Source organism: Salvelinus sp. IW2-2015, linkage group LG27 (assembly GCF_002910315.2).
Source record: "Salvelinus sp. IW2-2015 linkage group LG27, ASM291031v2, whole genome shotgun sequence".
In the NCBI taxonomy this organism is placed as follows: Eukaryota; Metazoa; Chordata; class Actinopteri; order Salmoniformes; family Salmonidae; genus Salvelinus; species Salvelinus sp. IW2-2015.
This window is the reverse complement of record NC_036867.1, coordinates 15,245,488-15,272,201: the sequence shown is the minus strand read 5'-3', so window position 1 is coordinate 15,272,201 and position 26,714 is coordinate 15,245,488. Positions and strand designations below refer to the sequence as shown.

At 41.7% G+C, this 26,714-nt stretch overlaps 2 protein-coding genes across 3 annotated transcripts in view; one reads left to right on the top strand and one right to left on the bottom strand.

The window, feature by feature from the left end:
• LOC111953891 (vacuolar protein sorting-associated protein 41 homolog) overlaps positions 1 to 5,619 on the bottom strand; it is a 35,923-nt gene extending 30,304 nt beyond the window's left edge. Inside the window, exons 1-6 of the mRNA XM_070435420.1 lie at positions 5,422 to 5,619; positions 5,053 to 5,091; positions 3,227 to 3,334; positions 1,702 to 1,779; positions 1,532 to 1,606; positions 62 to 124 (exon numbers count right to left, since the gene is read on the bottom strand). Of these exons, the coding sequence (XP_070291521.1) occupies positions 62 to 124; positions 1,532 to 1,606; positions 1,702 to 1,779; positions 3,227 to 3,334; positions 5,053 to 5,091; positions 5,422 to 5,442 (384 nt within the window). The 5' untranslated portion in view covers positions 5,443 to 5,619. The remainder of the gene's footprint in view (positions 1 to 61; positions 125 to 1,531; positions 1,607 to 1,701; positions 1,780 to 3,226; positions 3,335 to 5,052; positions 5,092 to 5,421) is intronic.
• Positions 5,620 to 18,601: 12,982 nt separating this feature from the next.
• The window catches only part of LOC111953934 (POU domain, class 6, transcription factor 2), a 97,816-nt gene continuing 89,703 nt past the window's right edge, over positions 18,602 to 26,714 (top strand). For both annotated transcript variants that reach the window (XM_023973419.2, XM_023973417.2), the window contains exons 1-2: positions 18,602 to 18,969; positions 19,786 to 19,973. In XM_023973419.2, coding sequence (XP_023829187.1) covers positions 19,802 to 19,973 — 172 coding nt within the window. In that variant the 5' untranslated portion in view covers positions 18,602 to 18,969; positions 19,786 to 19,801. The remainder of the gene's footprint in view (positions 18,970 to 19,785; positions 19,974 to 26,714) is intronic.

The following is a 26,714-nucleotide window of genomic DNA, read 5'->3' as shown; positions in this document are numbered from 1 at the left end:
TACATATACTCTCAACTTGTCATAAAAGTATGAAGTTAAACGAATATTGAATTCTGCTTACTTTGACAGGACAGTCAAAGTTCTCATGGAAGCCTTCCCTCGTGTAGAGTCCAAACACTTGAACCTGCAATAAAGACATGATAGAATGACAAGAAAGGATCAGTCAATATAGTACGAAATGAAAAATAATGAAACTAATGTATATAAATGTTTTTCCAACTTGTTCCTCCAACCTAGTTACAGGGTTCATTGAATAGACCAGGGCCTTTGGCAAAATACATCTCTGTCCCTAATTAATGTCTGTCTGCAGCTGTCTGGGAGCAGTCAGAGAGTTACAGAGTCACTGTTGTGTATGAAGGGGGAGTTCTGGACAGTAAGACTTTGATTGGATCACTGCTAGCCATCTGCCGGGTCACCAATTAGTGGACAGGTTGATTCTCTGAACCGTCCGGTGCTTTGATACCAGGTTTTTACCACAGCCGCAGTTAGCGTAGCTACAGCAATATCTAATGCAACAATTATACTGTACCACAGCTTGACTGTCCGCGAGTCATAAAAAGGCAAACATAAACAACATCACGGCCTTTGCACTCTCCATCTTGAATCGCATAGATGATTCTGGATTATCTGAAAGGATTGACATGGATTAACGGCAAACTGAATTGGTCGAGGATGAACAACTGCGGTGGCGACAATTTTAATTGTTGGCGCCACTTTCGGTGTCGATAAGATCTTGTTTTGCTGCTGGAGTGCGTGTGAGGGGGCGATATCAGAGAGCATATCTGGACTGCAGGATCCATGAAGGATGGTAATAATGATCAGGAGAGGAGAGATAACAACAAGGCAGAGAACACTGACAGGGTATCCATAGAGATCTGATGACTGACAGGCAGATGGATGGGAGAGTCGTTCCCCTCACGAACAAGTGCTTGTTCAAAATTCCTAGAAATGTGTAGATTTATGAAAGTAAACAGGTATGAGGAAGATACAGCTTCTGGTTTGTAAATCTTCTATGAGAACTTGGGCACAGATTTCTACATTACTTTTCTCCAGGTAACAAGTGCTATTAAATCCTAAATATGAATGATATGAGTTCATTAAATTGTATAATTGCATGGGGTAAGTGGAAAGTGATGTTGAATGTCAGAATGTGTCATGCATACCACCCAATGATGGTGCAGAAATCTAGGATGCATCCCAAATGGCATCCTATTCCCTACATCAGCGGTAGGCAACCCTTTTCCTGGAGTGCCACAGGATCTTGTTCCAACTAGGCACCACACCTGACCATCTGAGCTAATTGATCACTAATCACTAGTTCAGTGATTGCCTAAATTCAACACACCTGATCTTCCAGGTCGATAAAATCACAAACACGAAGTGCTTGCGGCACTCCAGGATCAGGGTTGCCTACCCCTGTCTTACATAGTGCACTACTTTTGACCTGAGCCCTGCGGGCTATATAGGAATAGGGTGCCATTTAGGACGCAGCCTCCTCTATGGCCACCAGTTCTGAGCAGAGAGCTCTCACCTTGCCGTCCTCAGAGCAGATCCCAACATGCTCTCCGCTCTCATCTAGGCTGATCTGGTTGATCCTCACTGGACTCTGAGGAGAGACCACAACAACATTGACACTAAATGACTGGGAAAGTTCTGAGGCAGAGAGCAAGTGACTCTTTTGGGATTGTGTGGAGTACTTACAATTTCAAACTTCTGAGTCACATTGCCTTGGATGTCCAGAAGGAAAACTTTCCCAAAGTGAGTGCCCAGCGCAAGGAACTGAAATGGAATGAACCTGAGATTAATCTTTAAAACACCTGGGAACAATCCAAGATTTTTGCAAAAATTTTATACTGACGAAAGCTGTGGCAAGAGGATTAAAAATGCACCCTGTCTAGCGTAGCTGAGGGAGGTGGGTAGAGTGGGGTGGAATCAGTTTGCTCTGGGGCAAAAACTGTGAAATTACAGGGGGAGGGAAAACCTTATTTATTAAGGCAGACAGTGTGAAATGGTATTTTGTCTCTCAAATTAAAAGGGTTAAACATAATAAATGCACTGTACATCTGGCTTCTCCTCGCGTCACCAGCAACCCAACCACCGCCTCTCCTGCCCACCATAAAGCTATTATTTTCTACAGAGCAGAAACTGGTTCCCCACGTTTCCTGCTTCTGCCACGTATGAGAGTATGTGTGTGAGAGTGTGTTTGAGTATGTGTGTGAGAGAGAGAGAGTGTGTGTGTAGGTCCGCTGGGACAAGAAATTATAAAAAACTGGGTGACTTTTTGGCATTAGATTAAGTGTGCGCTTTTCCACCCAGGCCCAGCTTCAGACCCTCCCCCTAATCCCTCCCTCCCCCAGGCCTGCGTGTGCGGTGAGCCCACCATGCTTCAGTGCAGTCTGTAATGAAATGCTTATATTTACAGGCACAGCTGAGCATGTCAAACAGAGCCCCTGCAATCTCCCCAAATAAAATAACCAAAAATAAATAAATAAAAGGGGTCAACCTTGCGAGGCGGAGTGACTTTTAAAAGGATTTATCAGAACGGAATTGTTCAAATTAAATCCCGATTCAGGCACTTAAAATATGAGGCAACATCAGGCAATGCGGGGTGTTGGTGGTTTTAAAGGTGCTGGGGGTTGGCTGGGTCGGGGGTCTCTGTGACAGTGCAGGTGCTGTAGCCGGCAGGAGGTACAGGAGCACAAAAACACTGGTAAGAAAGAGAGTCAGATCAAATCTGGCATTTCAGCACAGCAATGTCTCGTCTCTCACTCTGACACACTTGCTTTTTTTTTTTTATAGGATGAAAGAGGGAGAAAAAGGGGGAAGAAAATCCTCAAAGTAAAAATAAATAAATGAAAATCAATAGTGGCTAATAAAACATCAGGTGAGCAGACAGAACCAGGTATGACTCGTCCTCTGTTCAGGCGTGCATGAGTGCACTCGGTGCCATGACGATTAGCCATCCAGCTCAGAGTGGCCCACTGAAAAATATCAACATTCAAAAAGGGAAGAGGGGAGCGAAAAGATGGATGAAATGGAACAAGGGAAAATGACAATGGCTGGTGGCTGCTAATGAGTGGTGGGTGAGAAAGGAATGGCCTGCCTCTCCATACTTTACAGAGAGAATGCCAATCAATGTTGAATATATATCAAACGTGCACAAACAATTACATTTGAAGTCTATTTTAATTTAGCCTGAAGAGCCCTGGTTGGTTAGGATCTGTACCTTATCATGGACAGTCATACAGCTGGCAGCATCCTTTTGGAGAATTTCAGTCACCCCATTGGCCAATCGTTCATACTTCAGCTTAGGCTCCTCCACACTGTCCTCCTCCTAGTTTAAAGAGGGATTCGGTTGAAACAATCCAACATGATTAATCTATAATATACAGACTATTACACTGGCACAGATTCATGCATTTACCTTGCTGACAGGGAATGGGAATTTTGTATGGAATTTATAGAATTTCCATTCCCACTCCCTATCAGCAAGGTAGGGAATTCAATACATCTCATTCAAAATTCCCATTCCTTATCAGCAAGGTAAATGTTTCTAGATACACACAGTCACACAAATGTCAAAGGTCAGTCAACTCTTCACCTGTAACCAGATCATCCAACCTCTCTACTGCCTGCTTCACACACTGTCCCAGGAACTGAAATGGATTTACAGCCCTCCCTAGAATAAGCGCTGCTGCCATATTCTCCTGTGTACATTTGCGGTCACAGCCTGAATATTCCCCATAACCCAGTTTATAACCAATGCTGCATAGACTGTGGCCGCCTATATGGTGCATCAACACAAAACAAAGACTGCTATTATGAGCACTATGGGAGAAGGTGAGGGCCGGGCAATGTGTGGAGAGAATGTCATTTCCAAGAACCATCGTTTCCCACTCCACACCGCCATGTCTATTTCCTGTTTATTCCCATTGTGAAATTTCTAATGCATGGGCATTTGTCACGGTTTACCGAGCCATAACACAGAACAACAACAAACTCTTGCCCCATACAGAGACAACATGCACTGTTTTGCAGACTTTTTTTAGTCTGGTAAGTTTCCTTTTCTTTTTCTTTTTTAGGCTGATGAGGCTCTACCACATCAACACATTTTTCAATTAATAAATATTCAGTAGGGCATGCTAAGTTAGGAGTCTGACAGAAAATGTATATTACAACAACCCATGAGGGGGAAAAATTGAGTGAACGTGAATCGGTCTACAGAGCATGGGCCAAGAGACTGGTGGGAGCATGTTACTTGGTTCCTATCTAGTAATCTCTGGCAAAGCCTTAAACACATCGGCTGCACTCCCACTGCCTTCATCAAGTTTGTCTGCTGACAACCCAGCGACGGAGACAGGCGAATAGCAAACGGGCAAGCTACAACACAATAACTAAAGAAACAGGGCCTTGTAACAATTCAAAGGGGACATACAATCATGCAGTCCCAGGTGCTTTTGTTTTGCCTGTCAGTGTTTGTGTGTTAAAGTAGTAGAGCGGATTCTGTTTGTGGACTGGTGATAGGGGGCAGCAGGCTTTTCATTTACTGGTTGAGATTTCTTCCCCCCCCCCCATTCTGAATTGTTTTTCTTTTGGGGAGTAGGGATGGAATTGTTCAATGTACTGGCTATTCCTGACATTTCATTCTCTGTATCATTTAAAGACAGGCTGCTCCTCACCRGAGCAGTCTGGCATGCTATATTTTATTTAGCGCTTCGCAGACACAAAATTAAAGGAGCTGGATGATATAAAACATATCCAAAAATCAAAATGTTTGTTGCAACAGTGTACTTCACAACCGCATGCATCTCTGACATGGTCAGACATGGTATATTCTGCTGTTGATCCAGATTTGTTTTTCACAACATGAAAACATCCAGAAAATTGCATAAGAACATTTCTCTAAATCTGCCGTTTTGTTTCTGTAAAATAAGAGGTTGTTGTATTATGCTTACTGGTGGGTATAGCATCAATGCGGACAGCATATAAGTTTGCTACAGTTACTTCAGCCTAAATTAATGAAATGTCTTATTGTTTGTATACAACACTTACCTCAGACTCATCTGTGGATTCTTCACTTGGTTTCCTTCCCTAAATTACACGTGTTTATTAATGGACAGGGGCAATACTTTATAATCTGCTAGAGCAAACTCATTACATGCATAATAGAGCAATAGTACAAGAGTAACGTTAGCTAGCTAGGAAAATACTGTTAAGTGTTATGTTGTCTTTGTTTACATTGTTTAGCCATGTCCAGGCATTCTCCATTACAATGCATGATTGCACACGAGGTCGCAAATGCAATTAAACCATTTACATTTTTGAATCATTTCCTAGAAAACCGATACATGAAGATAAAGTCGATTGTCGAATTGACTGCAAAACATTGCTGTAATGTCTGACAGACAAGATGAGGCTTACCTTCTCCTCTACTTCTGCCATGATGATTGGAAGAGAAAGCAAACCAGCGTTCTATTTGCAACTATCCATTAGTCAATTTAGATATTGAGCTAATGCTGCTCAAAAGAAAACTAAACGAATTCACCAAATGCCAGTATATTCACAAAGCACCCCCTTGTTGACAAACGTAACTGTGCCAGTCATAAGAAAAAATCACATGACAGAAACCAGAAACGTGTGGCATTATGGGTCTCAGAGTTTTTTTGTTGCCAAATGGACTGCACCTCATCCAGTCTTCACTAGCCCAGTAGTTCTCAAACCTCGGCTCAGGGATTCCCAGCCATTCTATGTATTTAACAATTCCAGCGCTACCATTTGATTCATCTTGTCAACTAATTATCAAGCCCATGACTACTTGAATCAGGTGAGCTAGCTCATGGCTACAACAAAACTGTGAAATGTCTGGGGGGCCCGAGGAGAGGTTTGAGAACCACTGCATAGCCTACTGCAACCGCATATTTGCTGCTGCTATTACTACAACGACTGTGTGGCTGCTTATACTACTACTACTACTACTACTACTACTACTACTACTACTACTACTACTACTACTACTACTACTACTACTACTACACTACTACTACTACTACTACTACTACTACTACTACTACACTACTACTACTACTACTACTACTACTACTACTACTACTACTACTACTACTACTACTACTACTACNACTACTACTACTACTACTACTACTACTACTACTACTAGTACTACTACAACAACAAAAACAACAACAACACTAGGTAGCCTAGTGGTTAGAGCATTGGGCCAGTAACCAAAAGGTTGCTGGATTGAATCCCAGAGCTGACAAGGTAAAAAAAAATGTCGTTCTTCCCCTGAGCAAGGCAGTTAACCCACTGTTCCCCGGCAGCCGAGACGTGGATGTCGATTATGGCAGCCCCCCACCTCTCTGATTCAGAGGGGTTGGGTTAAATGCGGAACAGACATTTCAGTTGAATGCATTCAGTTGTACAACTGACTAGGTATCCCCCTTTCCTTTAATTCTATAATACTGAAAATAGGCTAATAAAAATACTCATATATAGGACTTAATTCCACCAATGTATTAAATGAAAACACTTGTGTGATATCAAGACTATCAGACTATCATTGGTCTTCCATCTTTCAAGGTGAGGAAGTGAAAACTTTACCCCTGTATGCTGTGGCTGTGGTATGCCTTTTTAACCTCTATATCACTAGGGCCCAACTCCTCCAATCGAGCTGCATCTTGGCTAGAGATGGCTTTGCCTCTTACCTCTTCTATCCCACCGCATCACTAGAAGAGGGACCTGCTGGGAAACAATCAACACATTTCTCTCAGATCTGAGTGATTCTGGACAAATCAATACTCCATGCTGGTCTACTGTGAACACGAGAGGCTTTGGCCCTGCAGGTATCAGAGAAGGAACATTTGTTGTCACCTTGTCTTAAAAGCACCTCATAAGGACACATTTCCCTTTTATATTTCTATCCAGTTCTGGACATTTGTAGGCTACCAAATCTGGGTTCTCCAAGGATAGACCTATCAATGTCTGTGTGTTGAGTCTATGAATACTGAACAAAAATATAAACACAACATGTAAAGTGTTGTTCCCATGATTTATGAGCTCAAATAAAAGATCCCAGTACTTTTCCATATGCACAAAAAGCTAACTTCTCTCAAATTATGTGCAGAAATGTGTTTACATCTCTCTTAGTGAGCATTTCTCCTTTGCCAAGATAATCTACAGTATCTACCTGACAGGTGTGGCATATCAAGAAGCTAATTAAACAGCATGATCATAACAAAAGTGTTTACCATAAAATAAAAATGTACGTTTTACACATTTTGCCAAGGGGCGGATTTTTTTGTTGCAATTTTATAACAAATTTCATGCAATTCTAATAATTTTACTTATAAAAATATTTAAAAATCACTTTTAAAGCAAGCTTTCTGCAGAATGACACATTTTGCCATCGGGCGGAGAGAACATGTTGCCCTTTTATAACATATTTCATGCAATTCTACTTATTTTGCCATGGGGCAGAGATACATTTTTGCAGGTTTAAAGCTAATTTAATTTAATTCTACACATTTTGCCATGACGTATGTCATGTTAATGATATATGAGTGAGGGTGACTAACAAAAGTAATGGGGGCCCCCTGGAGGTCAGAGCCCCTGGGCACATGCCCTGCGTGCCCGGTCAGTATTCGGCCATGATTAGTTTAGATAACTGTTTAGATAGTTTAGATAACCTTGTTTCCATTGACCCATTTTTATTAGACAAAAGCAATGTCGCAAAAAAATCATTTCGATATGTGTAATGGCAATGGCAGATATAGCAGAAATGTTCTAAAGATCGACAACATTTTTATACATTCGACAGGGGTGGATTTTTCATTTGTTGAGCTTTCTTTATAGCAACAAATGATGATATAAATATATATTTTTAATAAATGATGATTGCTGAATCATTTTTGAAGGTACGCAGGGCACGTGATGTCACCCCGTAACTTTAAAACTCCACTCCACATTTAATTCTAAATGCCTACAGCTAGCAAAATTGCCTTTTTCTTTACTATAAAAATAATGTTTCTTTGCAGAGCAGATCTACAGGAGTGCAGGTTTCACCATGGCACCGACCGTGACGATACGTTGGCACATGGGAATTATTTGAATATGTAAAATATTAGTCAATTATTGCATTCTAACCATGCTTGCTTTCACGAGCTACCTGAGACATGAAACAGATTAGTGGAAGGGCATAAAGGCTGTCGCTAATTAATTAATGCGCCAATGGTATTTATTAAAACCCAATGGTCACTCTGACAGAGGTCCAGAGTTCCTCTATAGAGATGGGAGAACCTTCCAGAAGGACAACCATCTCTGCAGCACTACAGCAATCAGGCCATTATGGTAGAGTGGCCAGACAGAAGCCACTCCTCAGTAAAATACACGTCAGCCCGCTTGGAGTTTGCCAAAAGGCACATAAAGGACTCTCAGACCATGAGAAACAAGATTCTCTGGACTGATGAAACCAAGATTGAGCTGTTTGGCCTGAATGCCGAGAGTCTTTAGGTGCCGTTTGGTAAACTCCAAGCAGGCTGTCATGTGCCTTTTACTGAGGAGTGGCTTCCGTCTGGCCGCTACCATAAAGGCCTGATTGGTGGAGTGCTGCAGATATGATTGTCCTACTGGAAAGTTCTCCAATCTCCACAGAGGAACTCTAGAGCTCTGTTAGATTGACCATTGGGTTCTTGGTCACCTCCCTGACCAAGGCCCTTCTCTCCCGATTGCTGTGTGGCAGGGCGGCCAGCTATAGGAAGAGTCTTGGTGGTTCAAAAGATCTTCCATTTAAGAATGATGGAGGCCACTGTGTTCTTGAGGGATCTTCAATACTGCAGAATTATTTTGGTACCCTACCCTAGATCTGTGCCTCAACACAATCTTGTCTCGGACCTCTACGGACAATTCTTTTGACCTCATGGCTAGGTTTTTGCTCTGACATGCATTGTCAACTGTGGGACTTATATAGACAGGTGTGTGCCTTTCCAAATCATGTCCAATCAATTGAATTTACCACAGGTGGACTCCAATCCAGTTGTAAAAACATCTCAAGGACCATCAGTGGAAGCAGGATGCACCTGAGCTCAATTTCAAGTCTAATAGGAAATGCTCTGAATACTTATGTTAATAAGATATTTCTGTTTTTTATTTTTTATAATTTCACAAACATTTCTAAAAACCAGTTTTTGCTTTGTCATTATGGAGTATTGTGTGTAGATTACTATTTTTTATTTATTTATTTATTTAATAAATGTTATATTAAGGCTGTAATGTAACAACATGTGGAAAAGTCAAGGGGTCTGAATACCTTCCAAATGCGCTGTATGCATTTCAATCCTCAGTCTTACTATAGTAGGGCTTTAACTCCCCAAATTGATGCAAACAGAGAGCTGCATCTTGGTTACAGATGGCTTTACCTCTTACTTCTTCTATCCCACCGCATCACTAGAAGAGGGAACTACTGGGAAACAATCAACACATTTCTCTCAGATCTGAGTGATTCTGGACAAATCAATACTCCATGCTGGTCTACTGTGAACACATGAGAGACTTTGGCCCGGCAGGTATCAGATAAGGAACATTTGTTGTCACCTTGCCTTAAAAGCACCTCATAAGTACACATTTCCCTTTTATATTTCTATCCAGTTCTGGACATTTGTAGGCTACCAAATCTGGGTTCTCCAAGGGTAAGCCTATCAGTGTTGCCTTTGTGTTGATTCTATGCATTTTTTCACAAATACAGGGCAATATTCAGGATAACAGAGTAAACTTACTTGAATAATAGAAAAAAAAGGACAAAAAACGAAGGAAATAAAATTAAAAAGTATATACATGTACAGACTATAATATGCAAGCAAATTCACTCTTGTAAACAATGCAATTTGCCATTTCTGTCAGCACATGACGTCATGAAAACTGACCTGTCCGCGCCACAAATGTTTTTTTTGTTATAAACAACAACAAAAAATCTCACAATGTTCTGGCTTGAAATCAATCATTATCTTTGTTGAAACGGAAGGTAGTCCATAGTAACCTTTGCAATAAGTAACCTAGTATAAGTTGTATCCATTAATATAGGTTGAAGTCTTTCAATGTCATTTGTGAATGGTTATATACGTAGTTGTTATGCCACATTTTAGAACCTTGCTCAGCTGTTTACCAGAAAATGTTTGTCATGTGGGACTTCCTACTCTTAAATGTTTTGGTGGTCAACATTGCCAGATGAAATCATCTTGTTAAAATATTATGATACACCTACCTTTTGTATCAATAACAATAAGATACATTGTAATCTCTATAATCTCAAATTAATTAAACAAACATTTGAGGAAGGTCTATAATTTTTTTGGGGTGCATATAATGACATCAGCACATAGGCTAGGAATATTTGGCCATGACCTAGGCCTACATTTGTGGGCCAATTCTCCAGAGTAGTGGGACATAATATACTATAATTTTTGGTGTTGTTGTAGTTTACCCCCTTTTTCTTCAAATTTCAATTATGTTCTTGTCTCATCGCTGCAACTCCCGAAGGGGCTCGGGAGAGGCGAAGGTCGAGTCATGCGTCCTCCGGAACATGACCCGCCAAACTGCGCTCCTTTAACACCTGCCCGCTTAACCCGGAAGCCGGAAGCCTCCTTGTGTCGGAGGAAACACCGTTCAACTGACAACCAAAGTCAGCCTGTAGGCGCCCGGCCCGCCACAAGGAGTCACTACAGCGCGATGAGCAAAGTAAAGCCCCCCCGGCCAAACCCTCCCCTAAACAGGATGACGCTGGGCCAATTGTGCGCCGCCCTATGGGACTCCCAATCACGGCCAGTTGTGACACAGCCTAGAATCGAACCCGGGTCTGTAGTGACACCTCAGTAGTGCACTACTCGGGAGGCCCCGGGACATAATATACTGATCAAAAAATATAACGCAATATGCAACCACTTCAACAATTTTGCTGAGTTACAGTTCATAAGGAAATCAGTCAATTGAAATAAATAAATTAGGCCCTAATCTATGGATTTCACATGACTGGGCAAGGGTGCAACCATGGGTGGGCCTGGAAGGGCAGCGGCCCACCCACAGGGGAGCCAGGCCCAGCCAATCAGAATGAGTTTTTCCCCACAAAAAGGCTTTATTACAGACAGAAATACTCCTCGGTTGCATCAGCTGTCCGGCTGGCTGGTCTCAGATGATCCTGCAGGTGAAAAAGCTGGATGTGGAGGTCCTGGGATGGCGTGGTTACACGTGGTCTGTGGTTGTGAGGCTGTTTGGATGTACTGCCAAATTCTCTAAAACGATGGCTTATGGTAGAGAAATTAATATAACATTCTCTGGCAAAAGCTCTGGTAGGCATTCCATGCCAATTGCATGCTCCCTCAAAACTTGAGACATCTGTGGCATTGTGTTGTGGCCATTTATTGTCTCCAGCACAAGGTGCACCTGTGTAATGATCATGCTGTTTAGTCAGCTTCTTGATATGCCACACCTGTCAAGGGGGTGGATTATCTTGGCAAAGGAGAAATGCTCCCTAGCAGGGTTGTAAACACATTTATTTCAGCTCATGAAACATGAGACCAACACTTTACATATTGACATTTTTGTTCAGTATAGATACCCAATTGTTTTGATAATAAATAACTGAGTAGGGTATTATAATAATGTACTGCCTTTAGAAACGCCTGTTACAGCCATTCCCTGCAAAGTAGAGCCTTGAGAGCATTATGCATCTTGTATAATATATTAAATAAGGTAGCCAACACACACACTTAAGTTAACTATATTAGTCAAAATGAAATCAAATTGTATTGGTCACATGAGCAGAATACAACAGGTGTAGACTTTACCGTGATATGCTTACTTACAAGCCCATTCACAGCAATGCAGAGTTGAAAAAGTAAGACAAATGCTAAAAAATTAAATTAAGGAAATAGTAACACAATAAAATAACAATAGCGAGGCTATATACAAGGAGCACCTGTACCGAGTCAATGTGCAGGGGTAGTTGTAGGTACATGTAGGTAGGGGTAAAAGTGACTAGGGAATCAGGATAGATAATAAACAGAGTGCAGGCAGCGTGTGTAAAGAGTGTGAAAGTGTGTCTGTGTGACTGTGTGTGTGTGTGTTTGGCAACAATATGCATGTGTGCGTGTTTGTGTATGTGTGTGTTGGAGTGTCAGTGTAGTATATGTGAGTGGGTGAAGTCTAGTGAGTGTGCATAGAGCCGGTGCAATAGAATCAGTGCAAAAAAATATACAAACGTAAATAGTCCGGGTAGCCATTTGATTAACTGTTCAGGAGTCTATTGGCTTGGGGGTAGAAGTTGTTCAGGAACCTTTTGGTCCCAGACTTGGCGCTCCGGTACTGCTTGCCGTGCGGCAGCAGAGAGAACAGTTTAGGACTTGGATGGCTGGAGTCTTTGACAATTGTTATGGCTTTCCTCTGACACCATCTGGTATAGAGGTCCTGAATGACAGGGAGTTCGGCCTCAGTGATGTACAGGGGTGTATTCATTCCGCCGACTCTGTTGAAAAACGTTTCTTAAACGGAAGCAAACGAACCAAAACAGGGATAAAAATACCTGAATTTTCCCAATTGAAATTCTTGTTTGCAACTATTGGACTAATGATTATACCCTAGAACAGCTAGATGCAGGAAGGAATGTGCAAGGAGGTATTGAATGTATCGCTGTCTGTCCATGTGTTACTGTCTGTCACCTCAATTTTTTCTCTCGACCTGTGTGCACCTACGTTGTAGACTTTAATTCATAGGCTAGGTTGAAGCAAACTCATAATGGGTATAGGGAAAATGTGAGTATCATGTAGTAGCCTAAACCTATGYCTGTTACATTGAACTGGGTGAATGGAATATGAATGACAGTCGTCCAACATGCTGCAATAGAAGTAAGGACATGCTCATGGAAAAAAACGTCACCAACTGCCGACGGTTTGCACCATGATAGGTCCTTCGGGGTGTGGACACAGAGGAACTGAGGAACTTGAAGCTCTCAACCCGCTCCACTACAGCCCTGTCGATGTGAATGAGAGCTTGTTCGGCACTCCGTTTCCTGTAGTCCACGATKAGCTCCTTTGTCTTGCCCACGTTGAGGGAGAGGTTGTCCTGGCACCACACTGCCAGGTGTCTGACCTCCTCCCTATAGGCTGTCTCATCGTCGCCGGTGATCAGGCCTACCACCGTCGTGTTGTTGGCAAACTTAATAATGGTGTTGGAGTCGTGCGCGGCCACGCAGTCGTGGGTGAACAGGGAGAACAGGAGGGGACTAAGCATGCACCCCTGAGGGGACCCCGTGTTGAGGGTCAGAGTGACAGATGTGTTGTTACCTACCCTCACCACCTTGGGCGGCCCGTCAGGAAGTCCAGGATACAGTTGCAGAGGGAGGTCTTCAGTCCTAGGGTTCTTAGCTTGGTGATGGCACTGTGGTGCTGAACGCTGAGCTGTAGTCAACGAACAGCATTCTGACGTTGGTGTTCCTTTTGTCCAGGTGGGAATAGGCAGTGTGGAGTGCAATAGAGATTGCGTCATCTGTGGATTTGTTGGGGCAGTATGTGAATTGAAGTGTGTCCAGGGTTTCTGGAATGATGGTGTTGATGTGATCCATAACCAGCCTTTCAAAGCATTTCATGGCTAAAAATGTGAGTGCTACAGGGCGGTAGTCATTGAGACATGTTACCTTGGCGCTCTTTGGCGCAGGGACTATGGTGGTTGGCTTTAAACATGTACATATTACAGACTGGGTCAGGGAGAGGTTGAAAATGTCAGTAAAGACACTTGCCAGCTGGTCAGCATATGCTCTGAGTAGCGTCTTGATAATCCGTCTGGCCCTGCGGCCTTGTTTAAAGGTCTTTCTTACATCGGCTAGGGAGAACATGAACAGCTGGTGCTCTCACGCGTGGTTCAGTGTTGCTTGCCTAGAAGCGTTGAGCCAGTGAAAGAATAGTTATTGTCAAGTTATCAAGAGGAATGTAATGTTTTATTGTCCAACTTATCATTAATGGAATGCAATGTGTTATTGTCCAAATTATCATTCATAGAATGGAATGTGTTATTGTCCAACTTGTCATTAATGTCAAATAAGGTATCAAGATAAATGTAATGTTTTTCAACAAAAAGTATCTCCATGCAAATGTGATAGATGTGGGCTGGGATCAGCTATTAATTTCTATCTAAGCAGGAAAACAATGTCTTCCTCTAGTTGACATTCAGAGTATTGCCTCTCCCCTAATTATGATCAACCAACAGTAGATCCGACCCACTGCCCCCTTCTGCAATTAGTTTGTATTAGACAGTGGATGACTAACACTCCCTGTTGACATGACAACTCAATGAAGTGATACATTCAATGACGTTCACTGCAAAAAGTCACTCCTGGCATCTGAGGCTGGCGTAGCCGGATTGGCCTGAGAGAACATTACAGGCTATGATAGGCTCATATTCTGTTTGTTGTTGGGGGGGGGGGGGCATCAGACAAAACAAACACGTGGGAACCAGTAGAGTAAAAACATTTGTGCTCATTCTCCTGCCTCTCAAACTAGAATGATATTTATAAGGCTTTACTCTGCTGTGGTAGTGGTGTGGCTTGGGTCCAGATGGGTGCTATAGGCATGATTTGTCTCTGCTTTATTGAGATTGAGTTCCACCCCCACCTTCGCTTATCCATCCTCAGGAGAATTCTAATGCACTGACACCAGTGGGGAATCATTTTTTTCTTTACAATCTATTTAGCAATGATTTATCGATCGCTGCCTCTTCCCTCARAGAAAATTACCAATCCTTTTTGGGAAATCAGATTTTCACACCTTTCATGAGAATGTGGTTATGGTGCAGGTCCCAGGGGTGGGTGGGGGAGGCTGGGGGAAGTTGACTTTAAACTCCCATGGTGCTGTGTGGCTCTCTGTGCCTTTCAGTCGTGATAGTGGCAAATGTAACGTTGGCCCAGTGATAACACTCTCTGTTTCCCTCTCTTTTTTTCCCTCTGCACAGCTGTCTGAGTTTGTAATGTTTTGTTTTTTAAATGAAATCTAATTGCAGATTTTGGTAAATGCTGACTACAAGAGGTATTGGAATTAACATGAAGATGAAGTGACCTTCTTAAAGTTGATACATTGCTGTTTCACTAAGACGGTTTTGAGCAGATCTACAGTATGTAGTGTAGGTTAGACCTGTTCTGTAGAATGCTGAGGGAGATGCGTTCCGAAATGACCAGTCATATGTCACATTGGTAAAGGTAAAGGTAAAGGTAGCTTTCCCCTGCTCAGATGTTGCACGGCACCAGATTGCTATATCATATGATATGGTTAGCTGATACATAAAATACCTATCCAGGTATCGTAAGATCTGGTCAGCAACGTCTGAGCAGAGGAACACGACCGAAAGCTTGTTGCATTTTCCACAGGGAAAGCTTCACCTGCCCTTATAGGAGGAGTCAGATTAAACACAGCAAAGGCTTTGATGCTCCAGAATGTCAGCACTGTGGATTGATGTACAAAAAACACACTCCTGACCAATCAGGTTATTTTATTTGTTGTGGATCTGCTGTGTCTCCTGGTTTACAGGCATCAAAGAGCTCTTTTTAATATACAGTCTTTGATAGTCTTCGGCCTGCGCTGATCCATTATGGCATGGCATTTTGGAGCATTTTCTATTTTAGTGGAGGTAGGGAGCCTTAATCATTGATTATTAATGAGGAATATGAAAGAGAAACTTATATTTTCCTGTTGGATGGTTTAAACGGTCATTCTGGGAAAAGTCGTACTATTCTATTCAGAGAATAATGTGCTTATGGGAGAGATGCCTTACATTAAATTTCAAGTTAGCCATCAGTTTACTGTATGATACCGGTATCACTTGATGAAGAAATCTGAATGAATTGCACTGGGGTCACATGTCTATAAAGGATAAGAAAGCATCAGAGCATATTTATTGAAAATACTGTATATTTGAGATTGCACTTGACCTTTTTTCATTTATTTATTTATATAGTTTTGTCTTAACATGGGAATAGCTGGACACTACTGTAAATGCCGCCCAGTGCACAACAGACYTGTCATAGTGGGGGAATGGGTAGATAAACAGTATGTTTCCCTACCCTAAGGGGGAGACAAATCATCATCTCTCATAGCACATGCAGCATGCCATAGAGGTGCTGGGTGGGACATTATACAATATCTCTGGGGTGTAGGGTGCATTATCCTTCCATTTCACCAGAATTATCCTTCCACCCACCAGCATTGGTGACAATGACATCACTCATTTTTGTTGAAGCATATTCTCTTCAACGCTCCTACTTAACCTTTTATAGGCATTTGTTTTTCTAAATCTCAGAGAACTTCTCACTGTAACTTCTCACAGATAACTTCTCCGTGTGCTTTTTATTATTATTTGGAGACTAACTTTCTTCAGGTGAAAAAAAGGGCTTATTTACCCGGCATCTTGTACGCAAACACTGTACACAAGTGTAACAACTCTGCTATCTCCTCAGGGACATCAATTGTGATCTAAATTTAAGCAACACATATTCTGCCACAAAGAATGATCTATTCTTAATTTATGACAAGTGACTGTGAGTATGTCAATGACGCCTTAATAAAAGAAGACAATAGTTGTCATACTGAATCAGTTTATAGATTTACTGTCAAATACCTGGATATGATAGCTTTGGAACAGAGTAGAAATAGGCAACTTGCAGAAAACAAATAGCCACTGTAAATCCACCATTTCCTTTTGCGTTTAGAACATTCTAGATTATTCATTTCAATTGTGTAATGTGTTATAAATCAGGATTATTAACTTATAATTGTAAAATAATGATTGTCATAATATTATATTAGAACTTACTCGATTCTGAAGGACAGGCTATATGTTTGACACAGAACAGGGTGCAAATATTATTATTATTATTATTACCACCATTTTTATCCTTGTTATTACCATTTACTCTTATTCTTTTTATTATTATTAACATTACTTCATTATCATTCTCTTCCAGCGTCCAAAGCCTTGAATTTCGGTTGAGCTGAGCGTGGTCGACCGAGGTAGAAGTCCCTTGCTCAGGGGGACAACGGCATTAAGGCCATTAGCTATTAGCATGGATATCTGATGAGCCCTGAGGGCTCTGTACTGACCACCTCTTTCATGGACACTGATGGTAGGGACGGAGGAGTGGGAGGGACCGAGGGGTGAAAGCCAAGTGCTTTTCCCTGTTCCTGCACTGAGGCCATGGAGACTAAGGCAACCCCACTCCCCCCTACTCACCCCACTCCCCCCATACTCACCCCACTCCACCTCTAAGCCCCCACGCCAAACACACCCATTCCCACTTCGGCTAAAGAGCTGCACCCAGAGCCCTTTTTTAATCATGTAATTAACAGCCCTGGATGAAGGAGGAAGAGAGGGATGCTGCGCCTATCCTCCAGCAGACTTAGAGGCCAGTGGAACTGAAGATTAGAGCTGTGATCTCATTCCTACCACTTGTTTAGAGCCTATCAGGAAGAGAAATGCCAGCATTACCAACACTCCTTATATGATGAAAAGGGGAAAAAGGAAAGAAATGGAATGATGGACAGATCTGGACCCTGCCTTGATTCTAAGTGTCATTGGATTATTATTCTATTTCTCATCATAACTGGTGGGGAAAAGATTCCCCTTTCTCTTAATTTTTCCCACATTCCAACAAAAGGCACTACCTTCATTTTTATTATATTTTATATTTTGTCTTGCGAACTCTCATGCCCCGGTGAAAATTACATTGTGAAATGACGAGAGAAATTTCAGCACCGCCCGTGTTCCCTGCTGCTGTCCCTCTGAGCTTTCAAACAGCCGACAGACTGTGAAGAATGAATAATACAAAACTATTGATTATTTTGATGACTGCAAGATTCAATTAGGTATTAATTTTGCCCTCCAGTGGACCTATCAAGCGACTCAAAGGATAGGAGATGGGAGGTGGGGGTGGGCCCAAATGGATGCAGAGAGAGCGTAAGACCAGCCTCAGACAGAGGGGGAAATGTGTTTACCTCGCCAGGCAGAGAGGTGCATTTATGCTCAGAGTTCCATATTTAAGTGCTCCACCAATGAAGCCCAGATGACAAGCGACATTGTTACCAGGGATATGAGTATTGACCAGCCGACTCGCCTTTCGATGACATCTTAAACTATTTCTATTGATTAACATTTTCATAGATTATCATGTGTCATATCAAAGCCCCTCGATTCCCCTGATGAGCGCATTAAAAAGGACCCTCTGGACAGGAACACATCGACCACCATGGCAGGAGTGAAGGTAGTGGGGGACTGTCGCATGGGCAAGGTTGACCCCCCTCTCCCTCTTTCCCTCACGCCATACATGCTGGTCACCTGTCCCCATCTCCAACCCATTTAGACTGAATGTTCTTGTCCATAAAATAAGGCAGCATGAGTGGGACAGAGTTTTACCCCTCTGTGTGCTGCGGTTCTTTGTGTGTCTCAGAGCAGGAGGGAGGGGAACAGTCTGAGGTGACACGAGGGAGAGGGACACAGGAGAGGCAGAGAGAGAGAGAGAGAGAGAGAAGAGAGAGAGAGAGAGAGAGAGAGAGGAGAGAGAGAGAGAGAGAGAGAGAGAGAGAGAGAGAGAGAGAGAGAGAGAGAGAGAGAGAGAGAGAGAGAGAGAGAGAGAGAGAGAGAGAGAGAGAGAGAGAGAGAGAGAGAGAGAGAGAGAGAGAGGAGAGAAAGTAGAGTTGACGTCTCCAGTGCTTGTCTTGGAAGCAACCTCAGGCTTGAACCCGCAGTGGCTATTCAGATGCAACAAGGTCGAGGAGGCTGTTTCTGTTTTTGTAGCAAGCATCATGCACTAGCTGGTCTCTGCTCTGTGGTGGCGAGCATGTTTTAATTGGTTTCTGTCAGATTTTTTGGACATTCAGAAGATAATCGTTTACGCTTTTTTTTGTCATTTAGTGGAGCTTCATTTAGGTATGTATGCTTTTTGTTGGTTTATTTATTTTGTGCACTTTTAGATAGTTGCACATCAGTAATTAGCCAGGTTACTTCATTACACTATACATTACGTTGTTAATAATTCATTGACAGTCATTCTAATTCCCTCCAGTTTATGGTGGTTTTTGTTTTGTAAAATGTGAGACATTGGAATTTCTAAACGTAATTTGGGGAGGACCTATGATATGCCGTGATCTATTCCTGCTCTTGATTGGAAGAGGCCTTGATCGTTCACTGGTTGCCTCTGACTAATGCATAACAATAATGACACATTTGACTTCTTGCTCTTACTGAAAGTATCGTGCAGGCTTTACCTTTGAGAAATGAATAAACTGTCTACATAGATATTTTTTTTGTAATAGCAAATACATCTTTAGCAATTTAATTTCTAGGTACGGTATGCGTGTACAGGATGAGTGTAATMATGAAAATGTGACACGTGTGTTCTGTTGGTATTATCGAGCCTGGGGAGGTGTGGAGAACCTTTAAGGCTGAAAGGTATAATGGCAAAGCCATACGAACCTTAACCGCTCTTCACTAGGCAGGCTGCAGCCAGCAATATCAGCGGGAGAAGCACCAGTCTCAGATACAAGAGAGAGCGCTAGAGAGAGAGAGGGAGGGGAAAGGCGGGAGAGAGAGAGTGATGAGTGAGCGATAGAGGGGAGACACCGGGATAGAGAGAAGGGGAGAGTGAAGGGGGGTAGACAGAGAGAACAAGCCGGTGTAGAGTAGTGTGCTGCGAGGCAAATCTAACCCCGTTGTTCTGTTGTTTTCCCCACCTGGGCTCCCCAGCTCCCTCCACGATCCGATGATTACAGGGCAGCTGAGCAAGCCGCTGCTCTCCCTGCGCAGCGAGATGAGCGTGGCGGAACTCCGGGCCGAGGACAAAGCGGCCACCCCAGATAGCGAGCTCAACGACGAGTCCCTGCTCCTGTCCTCAGAGGCCAGGGACAGAGAGGACATTCCCAACAAGCTCTATGGTGAGTCCATGGACAGGACAGCTCTCAGTCTCTCCTCTCCCTTCGGGGACTGGTCGTGGCACGAGAGGACAGGGAAATGCTCTGCTTCTGTGTGTGTTGGATAGGGCTGTCTGAGACCAGGTGCTGCTGGAGCAGGTGCTAGAAGACGGTGATAGACCTAACTAAGTTGAGGTGTAGGGATTCAGGGAAGAGGTGGATGCAATAGGGTTGGTTGCCTGAGTTGTAGTATTGTAGAAGAAAAGTTATTTGGGTGAGTTTTCAGGTGATGTGGTGTTTTACATGTTCATTATGTCTTCATGACTTTTTTTCACTGGAAATATAAGTGAAGTCATATCCTATAAACGGTTTGGTATTTTGTTATGAGTCTTGTGTTAATTGATTAATTGATTTATCTTTAGAAGTTTATCTTGAGAAGTTTAGGTGTGGTAACATTTTCAAATAGAATGTGTGAGAGTCCCCATCAGGTGATTATTCAAATATCACACTTGGAGTTGTTCAAATATCACACTTGGAGTTGCAATGTGCCTTTAGGCATAGGCATACACATTTAGGAATTAGTGTTTGTATAGTTTACATAGATTAGATTGGTAGGACAGACGAAAATATTTGTGACAAGTGACCCTTCCTTTCATAACTTTGAAAATAAGCATCTATGGCTGCGTTTACACAGGCAGCCCGATTCTTTCATTTTTCCACTAATTGGTCTTTTGACCAATCACATCAGATCTTTTTACATCAGATCTTTCTCAGAGCTGATCTGACAGGTCAAAAGACCAATTAGTGAGAGAGAAAAATAGAATTGGGCTGCCTGTGTAAACGCAGCCTACGTCTTGGAACGTGACGTTTTATATGTTGTTGCTTGTGTGAAAGTGAAAAGTGTGAACGTTGTGACAAAATATGCCAAATTAGAGAGAATGTTAGGCTATATTGTATCAGGAAAAAAAATGCCTATGAATTGAGCAAGTGGTGAGAATCTCTGGCTTTGGTTTTGGTTTGTGAAATGTGCTTGTGCTTGATTATCTCTGCAGTGGTGGATCATCACAATGTATTATTATGTAAGCAACTAACAAATGTTTTTTTGTAGTCCAATGGCAAATAACGGTATGAAGATGAATTGATATTTATTAAAAGTATATACAGTAAACACATTTAAATCACTTAATATAAAATTTGCAATTTAGACATTGAAATGATGGTCAAATTAATAATTGTTGGAAAATGGCCTATAGCTCGTATAGGGAATTACATTCAAATCCCACAATTAGAATATTAAGAGATACTAATTAGTAAGAAATGGATGTCATTTTAACAGATAGAAAATGTGTATTTATCTATCTCTCTTATTCATTTCATGTTCAGGTTCAATTACAGTTGTGACCAAGTTAATTAATATGCTTTTAGTTCAACTAATTTACTTATCCAGGCAGTCCAATTTAATCCCAGGTCATAACAAGGAATCAATAGGTCTAATGAGATGAAAACACGTTTTATAATGAAACTATAAAGGTCATAACACTATGTCTAATATTGACTGCTGTAACATGTAGATTCAGCCTCAAAGTAAAGCGTWTACACTACCTCAATTATTTCAACTTGTTTGTTTGGATTTTGCTCAGATCCTTTTTGATGGGAGTATTGACACTCAGTTTTTAGTCAGTGCGGTCACAAAAATCATTCAGATGCATTCAGTCACTCACTAATCCTTACTTACGCCAAATGATCACTCAATAAATGTTTGGTGCCATCAAATTTATGGTTCATTTAAAAAAAAAAACATGTAGCGATTCCAACATTGATATGGTAATATGGATCTAAGATATGCATTTCTGCTTTTCAAAAAGGCACCACAGAGGCATACTTTATTTCTTCTACTAATTCTCTCAGGCATTGCAATTTGAATGTTTTAATTAAATGAGCTAATAGAACCATTATTGTATGTCATGGAGAGGCTAAAGTTGACTTGTTTGTTATCCTGTGCTGCAGGTGTGGGTAATGGGATGGGCTATGATGTGGTCTATTTAAGACATCATTTTAATCTGTGCTTTCATCAAAGGCTATTTCATGGTACAGTACTTTTAGACTTAGTACACATCTGAACATGCTTTTAAGGTTATGAGTCAGTACTCAGCCATTAAGGATGTAATACGTCTATTTCTGAAAATGCCCATGGACATCAGTGTAAAAGATTATTGACTAAAATTCCATAAACCCCCTTCAAATTACAGTAAATGTATGCGTGTGCAGAGAGGCTTTTAGTGGTCTGAAGAGATAGGCGAACTTGTAAAATTACAAGATAATGGATTTAATATGTTTTCATGAAAGAAAACAAACTGAATTGTGTCTTACAGATAATATTGATACAAACTACTACAGTACTACTTATACGTGATTATACTGGTAGGAAAATGCATACTCATATTAACYTACTACATTATAAACATAATAATGYTAGTATTATAGTAATACAAAAAAAGACATATTGTTCTGTAACATAAACATCCTATGAAAATGTTGTACCAAAATAACAAATACCAAATATGTACACACYGATTCTGACGAGAAGAGTGCAGTCACCATATGGCATAATTGTAGATGATTCTATTTGGCCTTACAGTAATGTATGTGTAAGGTTTGATGTGGGTTTATAGGTGGCAACAGAGCATAGGCTACCTCGAGCTCAGATTATACCAGAAAAACATGAKAAATATTGATCTATTATACTCACCATACATACACACAAAACATATAAAAAAAACATTTGGATTCTGCATTTGGCCTGCACTTAGCTACAATACCTTAACTCCTTTTCTATTGAAACACTGTCAGCACAACAATACATACCATTTTTACATCCCATTTACTTTTACATGTCATGATGTTTTTTATTTGSCAATATTGTGACTTTCTCCCCCACACGTGTTAGTTAAGGGAAGGGGGTGCGCTTCCTGAGAGAAAACATTGAGCAGGTGTGTTACAACCCCCTACATAGATGTACTGCACTCAGTGCTAAGACTTGGAGGCATTATGATAATGCAAAAAGAGATGCTATCTTTTCTAATTTATGTGTGCTACCTGCTGCCAAAAACACAAATATATCACGTTAAAACAAGTTGAGTTTCTAATTATCACTGTATAATCAGGGCTAATCTCCTTTTGGATGAATTCTAATGATCAAGTACATGAAATCACTTACATTCATCAGTACAAATAACATCTGGAATGACCCATTGCTGGTGACGTCCTCCAACGCCATTAGTGCCCAAGAGGAGCAATGCTCTAACAGTCTACCTGTAACACGAATCATAAACAAGGCAGTGTTACATTGGCCATAAAAAGACGAGGGAGGCATTGGTTATTGCTAAATGAATAATACATCAGACGACAGCTATCCCGTTATGATAAAGCATACAGTAGCCAGGTACTGTATGGTGTGTGTTTGTGTGTCTGTACAGGTTGTGTGTTTTGGGACTAGACAAGTGAGTGGTGCAAGGGGACGATAGTGTGTAYCCTGGCAGTGTTGTGTTCTGTTGTTGCCACAAAGCACCACTTGGCTGAACTTCTGAGAAATATTTTGGGGGAAGGTTCTCCAAACAGCCTCACGTCCTGATCAGTGTACGGCTCCAGCTGTCATTCAAATGAATTTTTTAGGATATCCCAGGGCTAGGCTCTCCAACACAGAGACTAGGGTAACAGGTAACTCATTKATCTCAACACTGTTACAATTCTCTGTAATAAGCATCAAGCCTGCTTTCACTTCACCTTCAGACTCCTGATAACAGCTGAAGCCCATTAGTCCATGTTTGTTTGTTCTCTCTCTATCTCCCTCCCTTTATTTCTGTATCTCTCTCTCACACACACACATTAAATTATAGACCATTTCTGCTGAACAGACTACAATGGTTTWAAAAAAAAAWTCTAAATGAGAAATTACATCCTTCATACTGCAATGCACTTTTCTTAAACGYCAGTTGTTATTCTTATAATAGTGTATTTAACATAACTCTGTTATCATTTTGTAATTCATGTAAATTCACCTGCTGTCACCTGTTATAAATAGAGTGGTGTGTTTTGGTAGAGGATGTCCTGATATGTGACTGACTGGCCAGAGTTGGTGTCTCTTGTGGGGCTGATGGAGGAAGGCATGACTCTGCCCGTAGGCTGTGCCTGGGGTGTGCCCTCAGAACCACTGCTCCTCCCCGGAGACTTGGCACAGCATAGAGGCAGTCAGGACATGTGGTTGCCAGGCTACCCAGCCTCCTTGCTCCAGCCAAACGCTACAGTCAGGAGATGAACGAGAGAGAAAGAGAGAGAGAGGGGGAGAGAGAGCGAGAGCGAGCGCGCGAGAGAGAGAGATAGGTAGCTCAACTCCTCTCACGAAGCAGCACTGCTCCTCTAACTGTAGGCCACAGGGCAAAGTGGATGACAGGAGGATGGTTGCTGCTCACAAACAAGAAAAAGTGTAGTGTTAAGCCAAGGTTGTACTGTATCTTTGTGCACACGTTTGTTTATGCATGTTTAGCCTATGTTACAGTACTATGCTCAGTTTTAGAGGGTGTAGAGTGCAGTGCTACCTCAGTGCGGATATGAGAGTGCGAGGTATGGAGACTCCATGCTATCTTATCAGCCTCCTTTAGTCCCCTTTGCCGTAGACTACAGAGGCATGTACTCTAGGTTAAGGATGGATACGTATCTCTATCTCTGATGATCGAAGCAAACTTTTATAAATGTGCAGGTTTTATTAAGGAGATTGATTATACTTTGAATTTCTTCATCAGAAAAAAAAATATATAATGAAGTCTCCAAGTTGAGGTTTAAATGTTTGATCATGTATGTGGATGTCCAATGCTCCAGCGTTTCCCTCTCCAATGTGTTGTTGTGTAGTTTTATGTGTCCAAGTAAAGAAATTGGGGGGGATGTTGAGAGAAATCCGGACTCTTAAGATTGTGTTACATTTTGACCCCAGTTTATTAGCCAAGCTATGATTGTCCATGTATCTCAGCACTGTACAAAGGATTCCATATGTACTGAATCATAGTAAGTTCAACTCCGTGAACAAACCCCTTCTGGATAATGGTTATTAAGCTACTAATATGAGTCCTTTCAGATACTTTTGATTTGGTTAAGAAGTCCCAAGCCACCAACCTAACATATTAGACAAAATCCACAATATTATTTGCTGTTGATGGACTTCCTAACTCTTTGTGACGCAACTCTTCACAATGTTCGTGGATGATTTAACCCAGAACAGCAAAGGAAAGTTTCTTATTTTTGTGTGTCATTTTTAACATTACTTTGGTGGGTGGGGTCAATGTAGCCTACATGTGACGATTGTCCTATGCCCTCTGTCACCTAAGCTAAAGACAGGCCTTATGAATAACCAGACAGTGATTAAGTCAACCATTTGTTCAGAAAAGCACATGTATTAATTGTAATCATGTGTGGATAGGTGATGTCCATTTGATTGTGGATCACCTGTAAAGAGGGCTATGGCGATTGGTTTCAGTGTGCGAAACCTTTTGTGGTGCGTTGCCCAACATTTTGCTTTCTATGCAGGAATGCAGCGATCAGATGGTACAACTAAAATGTGATCACGTTTAACTATTAAAACGTTAAGGTTAAGCTAAAATATTTTTTWAACAATTGCCTTGTTCACCCTCGTTTATTGAAGAGGTCCATTTCCTGGTTGTAGTTGCGACTGTCAAATGTGGCGATTGAAGAGGGCATAGAGTATTGAGAGTTACGGGGAATGCGGAAAGTAGCATTTTCCTGTGGGGACCTTCGAGTATGTGTATAATCGGAAGATATTTCGATTGTAATTCATGCTTCTGAACGTTAATTGATCGTGATGTGAAATGTAATGTTCCCGTTGGTCAGATGCATGATGGATAGTGGTTAAGAGCGTTGGGCCAGTAACCGAAAGGTCACTGGTTCAAATCCCAGAGCCGGCAAGATGGAGAAATCTGCCGTTCTGCCCTTGAGCAAGGCAGTCAACAACAACTGCTCCCCGGTGCCGATTACGTGGGCGTCGATTAAGGCAGTCCCCCCCGCACCTCTCTGATTCAGACGGGTTGGGTTAAATGCGGAAGACACATTTTAGTTGAATGCATTCAGTTGCACAACTGACTAGGTATCCCCTTTCCCCTTATTTAAACTAATTTCTTTGTTTGTCTGACAGACAGGAATAGGTTGCCTGACAGACAGGAACAGGTCAAAGGTCGTCATGCTGCCGGGTTAACAAGTGTACTTGGAAGCCAGAGTTTTTCTTTTAAGAGCTCTATTTAATTAGGTTTAGTTCGACCCTTTGGTTCATCATCCTGTTTATTTGATTTTGTAGATATTGTACAGTTCGCCAGCTCTTTATCTCCACTTTTACATAAAAATCCTCCCGGGCAAGAAAAATCAGTTTTGCATTGTTGCGTCCTCATTGTTAAAATCGTACCACTGGGTCAGCCTCACTGTACACAATGATAGAGGCGTTTGTCGAAACCTACACAATATGGTTTCACACCATGCTCTTGAAAATATCCAATGTCCTTGGAGACTGTATGGCTGAAAGCGCATATATTCTTCTAGGTGGCTATGAGCTATAGTGGGTTGAGAGCCAGCAGAGGAAAATAGCAGAAAGAGTGTGAGAATGACATTCAGTGACTCTTTCTGACGGCGTCAACACAGTGAGCGAGTTCAGGTTCAGCCAGGTTATTTTGTGATGAACTGTTTTGTATAGAGTAGAGTGCTGCTTTT